The 7015-nt window shown below is 39.7% G+C and overlaps 1 protein-coding gene across 1 annotated transcript in view; it reads right to left on the bottom strand.

Annotated features, from left to right (window-relative positions):
• Positions 1 to 7015, bottom strand: part of LOC107693351 (dual specificity protein kinase CLK2-like) — an 11285-nt gene that overhangs the window by 1538 nt on the left and 2732 nt on the right. The window contains exons 3-12 of the mRNA XM_016492697.1: positions 4953 to 5220; positions 3967 to 4057; positions 3049 to 3115; positions 2497 to 2613; positions 2140 to 2306; positions 1915 to 2009; positions 1631 to 1760; positions 631 to 713; positions 155 to 234; positions 1 to 43 (exon numbers count right to left, since the gene is read on the bottom strand). Coding sequence (XP_016348183.1) covers positions 1 to 43; positions 155 to 234; positions 631 to 713; positions 1631 to 1760; positions 1915 to 2009; positions 2140 to 2306; positions 2497 to 2613; positions 3049 to 3115; positions 3967 to 4057; positions 4953 to 5220 — 1141 coding nt within the window. The remainder of the gene's footprint in view (positions 44 to 154; positions 235 to 630; positions 714 to 1630; positions 1761 to 1914; positions 2010 to 2139; positions 2307 to 2496; positions 2614 to 3048; positions 3116 to 3966; positions 4058 to 4952; positions 5221 to 7015) is intronic.

Below are 7015 nucleotides of genomic sequence, written 5' to 3'. Positions count from 1 at the left end.
CTCGTCCCAGTCCAGACGTCCACGATAAAAGTATTTCTGTTTCCTGTGGGGTGGAGAAATTATTTTAGTCGCACAACCATGTAAGCAAGAAAGACATGGAAACTATACTTAGAAGACAGGCTTTAGAAAATTCCAATCAGTGTCAAAAACGTACCTAGTCTTACGAATCATACGGGAAGGAACAGGGCCTGAAATTCTCTCCATCATGGCTAAATGCTCCCGATTATCATGAGTCTGAGAAGCAAAAATAAAAAATTAACATGAATAAACATGACATAGTTTGATTCTTACACATATAGATTTAGATACACATTTAAACATTTTATACATTTAGACTTGTTTTGTCAGGTTTCACAATACAGGTGCAACACATACTGTATGTTCCTGTACAGATATCTGTGTGTGCGTGAGAGAGAGAGAGAATTAGTGAGCGCATCGGAGGTCAAAGTGTTAATGGCAGGTGTTTGGCTTCAGTGTGCTTATGTGCACACCTGTATCCCCTTTGGTCAGAGTCTATCTGATCTTAAGCTGCTTAGTGAACATAAACAAGAGTTAGTAGACTGTGTAGATCTGCTGTCATGACTCAGAAAGCTGGCATGAAAAAGGAAGTAGTGGAGTTAGATTTTGTACCTGGAAGAGAGTGAAGCCGAGGTAGTACTCAAAGAGTATGCAGCCTATACTCCACACGTCACACGGCTGACTCCAGCCCAATTCTGCAAGAAAAAACAACTGGGTTTAATACTGAGTTATGGAGTCATCTAATGGTGACATCATGTTACTGCACCATAACCTTATAACCAGGACACTGTACAGTATATTCAGTCAGCAGCAAGTGTGCAAACTGTTAAGGTCAAAAGTTGCAAAAATGTGAATAAATCGCAATTATGAATCTCTGCAAGGAGTGCAGGTGCATTAAATCTATACATTACCATTGAAAATGTTTGAGGTCAGTAATTTTTTTTATTAATACTTTTGTCCAGCAAAGACACACTAAATTAATCTAAAGCAGCACAACTACTTTTAACATTTATAATAAGAAATGTTTCTTGAGCAGCAAATCAGTATATCAGAATGATTTCTTAAGGATCATGTGACAAAAGACTGGAATAATGATGCTGAAAATTCAGCTTTGCAATTACAGAAATAACATGCATTTTAAAATATATTAAAACATTTAAATTATAATATTTTTACAATATAAATAATTAACGCAGCCTTGGCGAGCATAAGAGACTTTCAAAATCATTTTAAAATCTTACCAACCCAAACATTTTTATAGGTAGTGTACATACAAGTAAGAGTGCCCACTAACTAATTTATATTTATAGCAAAGCAACATATTTTTTATAACATAATATTTCATAACAGATTAAGGTTGGGTATAAGCTTTCATGGAAACCAGTCTTACGTTGGACAATTCCCTGCAGTCACTGTGGCTCTAATTAAATTCTTTGAGGTGGAAAGGAAGAAGCTAATCTGTGTTGCTGCAGCGATTAACTCATTCTTGTCCTGTGACTTAAATAGTCACGTTTCATGCCAATACCAGTTATTTAGTTCAAATTTACATTCAGAGCATTGTGTGCTGCTTAAACATGCCGTTTGGTCAGTCACCTGGCATGATCGTCCTTACCTAGAATAACTTCAGGTGCTCTATAGTGCCTGGTAGAAACAATGGTGCTGTGGTGCTCGTGGTCAAATGTAGCGCTGCCAAAATCCACCACCCTAACTGCCGTGTTCTTCACAGTACGCTCATCCCGCTTCTACCACAGAGAGAAAGATTGGGGGGCATCAATTATCATGCATTTCCTTCATTTTTTCTTTTAATCTATATTAGTGGTCAACTAATAGATTTTTCAGCAGCTTATGCTAGAATGTTAACACACACACACAAATATTGACAAACTCTTTCATTACCTTCTCCACATTGTATGTGATTGTGAAGTCAGAGATGACAAATAGAATGTTTTCTGGTTTCAGGTCTGTGTGGGTCAATTTGTTTTCATGCAAAACTGCAAATAAGGAGAAACAGAACAAATCAGCATATTCATAAATACCATAAGTAGGACTGGCCCTTTAATACAGTACATAGCAAATGGAGTCCAACTTCAATGAGCTTTTTGAAAAAGTGTGTTTACTTACACTTGACAGCTAGGCAGATCTGGTAGGCCATATGACGCACTTGACTGATGGAGTAGGGCAGGTAATTGTTTTCTTTGAGGAAATCAAAAGTGCTGAGAGCCAACAGCTCAAAACTGATACACATATGGCCATGATAGTCGAACCAGTCAAACATCTGGACACACAGACTAAGAATTGAGAAATAGAGAAAAGAATACAACATTTAGTAAACAAGCTACCAATACTGTGGTCTTCGGTATACCTCAAGGTAAGTTTGCACCTAGATGCGCTATACTTTAAGTACTGCATATGCGATTGCTCAAAACATGCAAAATTTTGTTAAATGTTAATTTCATAAAGATTCTGATCCAAACTCACTTCTTATTCTCAGGATCTTTCTCATTGATTCGTTCCAGAACGTTGATCTCCAGCCGGGCTGCCTCTTTGTACTTCTCCACATTTTTGATGATCTTCAGAGCGACGCGTGCTCCACCCCTTAACCAAGCAGAAGAGCATTAATTCAAACATTGCAGTTTTCACTTCTGGCAGTTAGCTTTCTAACCGCTAACAAGATTGAAAACATGTATAAGCAGTAGAAGAAATGAACTACATTGATGAGACTATGGTGAATAGATTTCTTGTTTGTTGTAGGGTGACACAAATAAAATCATTATAGAGCAATAAAAGCGCTGGCAAAAGATGGGATGGTTCTTATTTTTCTGAATATTTTGTTAAAGGAACCATAAGCCCTTGCTTTTCTTGCTGCCTGTAATAATCACACACTGCATTTCTGGCCCCAAGAGCAGATATTTCCCAGCCTAACAACTAGACAGACATTTTAACAGCCAAGCAACATTTTTTCGTTTGAAGTTCACACCATGCTGGTTTTGTAATAAAGCAGCTGATTGGTTGCCAAGTGATGACGCTCACCTGCGATGATCAATACATTGCATCACCCTCCCGAAGGTGCCCTCGCCCAAAGTGCCGACGATCTCATCTAAGAGACAAATAGAGGGAAAAAGATGTAGAGAAAGGGGAGGGGAGATGTAAAGAGAGCAATTAGACAGCGTATTTAAAGAGCCATCCTAAACAAGCTTCCTAAAATCACATTTTTAACCAAAACTGTGACTATCTATACGGGTTAACCTAAAAAAATTAATAAATCTGACAAGTGGCAATATGCACAAACTTGATGAAAGGAATAATGTAAACATGGTCTGAAAAAACGGCACGTTTTTCCAACAATAAAAATAGTCTACATTTCTGTAAAAAAAAAAAAAAGCGGTCTTTATTAGATTAAAAAAATTTCACTAAACGATTTTAAAACTATGGGACTGCTTTAAGCTAATTCAAAAAGTAAAAATTACTGTATATTCTATGAAAAATGACATGCACAGAGACTATGGAAATATGGCGAATGTCACAGAGCAATCGTATCCTTAAATCTAAATGATTGACAGCATAGGCGCAATGTGAATCTTGATGTAGCCAATTGCTGCAACAAGACCAGAATAAAACGCACATTATGGAGACGTGGAAAAGCTAAATCTGGGAACCTGGCAGTCAGGAATTAAAAAGGATCATAATTCTTCTACACAGCAACACAAACAGCCCAAACCCACTGAAAATAATAAATAAAGGAGCTACGAAAGACATGTTGGACATGCCTTCCCCCTTGCCTGTTCCGGCAAAAGGGGAGAACATTCTACGACAGCGTCATCGTCACCACCAACATCATGATCATGACCTCCTGCCCTCCCCTGTGTTTGTCTGCTGTGTGCTGGTACTGATAGGGAGAAAGGTTACGATATATAGGAGTAGAGGAGTAGTAGTAGTGGCAGTGTGTACATCTCTCTTGCAGGACGTCGCCACTCCGACAGATCAGGTGACCCTCCTCGTCGTCCCGCACACACAGTGCCCTCGTCCCGCTGTCACTCCGCTGCTTCGGCCCGGCCAGGGTCACAGGTCAGAGGTCACGCCACGACCGCAGAGGGAGGAGGGGAGGTGGGTGGAGCGGGGAGAGTGGAGGGGGGCAGCCGTAGCCACGGCGTCGAAGATGAGCAGTGTTGTAGTTGTTGTAGGTAGGTTTGGTGGTCATGGGGCGATTCGTATGACACCACGTGAGAAGATATATATAACGATAGGGATATAGTGCAAGGGATCAAGTCAAAGATAACATTTTACCCCTCCCTTCTTGCTTGCTTGCTTTCAGACTCCCCTCATCCCTCTGCCTAGCAACCCTGACAAAAAGTCACAAAAAGCAACCTGCATCAACATTTACTCACAGAAGAGCACATGAGTAAAGGCATTGCTAATTCACAACTATTACATCCATAACATCTCCAAATAAAATGTTGCTCTAGTGGGAGACTGGAAATAAAATGAAAAAGAGCTGAAATTATGAAACAACTTTATATGCTTTCATTTAAAAAAATCTCTTTTGTGACATCTAAACTGTGTGAAAGAGTTATATAGGTGTGCAGATATAGCAAGATAAAGAATGGATGAAAGTTATGAGATATTAATTACGGAGGCTCTCCCAACAAAGCTATTCACTACTTATATTAACATTAATGTATATTGGATTGAGTCTCACTATTTAATGTTACAGATGGGGCTAACACTGAAAGCCAAGACTCGGACTATCACTATCAAAAAAGACAAAACGTCAACAAAAAGAAGAACATAAAACAAAGGAGTTCATACTTACCCAATCCTGGGGCTGTGGAAAAGAAAAGCATTATGGAGAAAGAAAGACAGGAGCGTGTAGAGGTAGAGATAGAAGAAAGGATTTGGGGGTGGGAAAGAGCAGGCTCGGGTATTGAAGTACTCACCGAGGACGATGGGCTATAGGACCTGGTTCTACGCCGCCTTCGTTTGTGCTTACGCCTGCTGCCTTTCCTCCGGTACGAGTCCTCGTGCTCCCGGTCACGGCCCCGGCGGCAGTCATAGCTGGGCAAGGCATCGCGGGAGTAGTAGTTGCTCGGCGTCCCGTGTTCCCTATCGCAATCCCTGTCCCGGTCGCGGCTGTGGTCCAGGCGCCGATAGCTCTCGCCGTAGTGTCTGTCGTAAGGCCTGCGGTCTGAAGAGCGGTTGTCGTAGCTGGGGAGAAGATGAGTGTCATTTAACACTGAATGACTTCCAAGTGAGCACTGCATACTACCTGGTTTTGAATTAAAATTTGTTAAAAACTTATAATAAAATATATTGGATTTGACACTCCAAAATGAACCTCTGATTATCATACAATCAGAAGTTTTAACATTTGTATTTTAAATAAAGTCTATTGCATACAAATTGAGGATATTCAAATTTGAGAAATTTACAGCAGCCATTACTATAGTCTCTACAGTGTCACATGATCCTTCAGAAATCATTCTAATATGCTGATTCGGTGCAAAAAACATGTCTTATCAATGCTGAATACAGTTTTTGCCTTTTATGCACATTAAAAAGCATGATTATTATTATTATTATTACTAAGTAATAAAAAAAGGAAGTATTATTATTGTAATATTTCCCAGACAAAAATCAAAAAAATCTAGAAAAATATTATAATAATCTTAATTTACAGCACAGCTAACAGCCCTCTACGAACACCTTGGCAATTGAATTGTCATTGGCTAGTAAAGGTTTTTGTTTACTCGCCAGACTGATATATATATATATATATATATAAATGGCACATGCATATATGACATAATAATAATAATAATAATAATGTGCTATACATCTGGAACAGGAGATTTATGTACAGGTTTGTGCATGTATATCAGAGAGCTGCTTCAGTTTAATCAGGAGGGTATACAGGATGATGGTGTTGAAAGTGGAGCTGAAGTCCACAAACAGGATCCTTGCATAAGTTCCTGGTTTGTCCAGATGTTGCAGGATGAAGTGCAGTCCCATATTGACTGCATCATCCACGGACCTGTTTGCTCGGTAAGCAAACTGCACGGGGTCTAGTAAGGGTCCAGTAATGTCCTTCAGATAAGCCAAACAGGGATGATAATAGGTGAGCACCAGCCAATGAGATTGCCGTTTGCGCATTAGTTCCGCCCACTACCGGAGAACGCGGCAGTTCTTAAACGCTGAAGAATTCCAAAGGAACTCCGTTAATTTGACAGCGAAAATACAACAAAGAATATCGTTTACATGTAGCGCGTCAATTCTCTCTCTCTCTCGCTGCGTGTGTGTGAATCAAAGCGACGGCGAGTTATGCGCCTTCACACTAGAGTTTACGGTACGTTGAATACAGGTGCGCTGCACATCCATTGAGATGAACTGTAAAATAGCACAGATCACTTGACGGAGAGAGAAACTCTGAAGCGCTCGGTCAGAGTGTTCGGCGAGTGAATATATATCTGTGCTAAACTTAATACTTAGCCTCCAACTCACACACTGGCGAATAAAATCTGAGAATGTATTAGCAATTGGCTAATATTAGACATCATTTAGTCGCCCAGAGTAAGATTTAGTCGCATATGCGAGTGATTTACTCGCAATGTAGAGGGTTGACTAAACTGACAATGTGTCAATTTAATGTTCCTGTGGTAAGGGTTGACAATCCTATTACTCGTCTTAGTGGAAACCTGCCTCAATTGCTGTCAGCATGTGCCTTTTTGAGCTGTGTAAGGCATCAAGCACCGGTAACCCATGCAAATTTGACCATTTTGGTCAATGCTTCCAGTACACGTTTTTATATACAGATAGTTATACACTTTTTAACCTAAACCCACCCCTACCCATAACCCTACCCCTCACAGAAAACTTTCTGCATTTTTACAATTTCATAAGTTAAAAAAAACTTGTTTACTTTATTTTAACAGTTTTACAAATGAGGACATCCACAAATTGAGGTTTTTGCCGATTTTGTCAGGCTTTGCTCACTTTTGGGTAC

The sequence above is a fragment of the Sinocyclocheilus anshuiensis genome, unplaced genomic scaffold (assembly GCF_001515605.1).
Source record: "Sinocyclocheilus anshuiensis isolate Anshui unplaced genomic scaffold, SAMN03320099.WGS_v1.1 scaffold566, whole genome shotgun sequence".
Taxonomy (NCBI): Eukaryota; Metazoa; Chordata; class Actinopteri; order Cypriniformes; family Cyprinidae; genus Sinocyclocheilus; species Sinocyclocheilus anshuiensis.
This window is presented reverse-complemented; position numbering and strand designations above follow the sequence as displayed.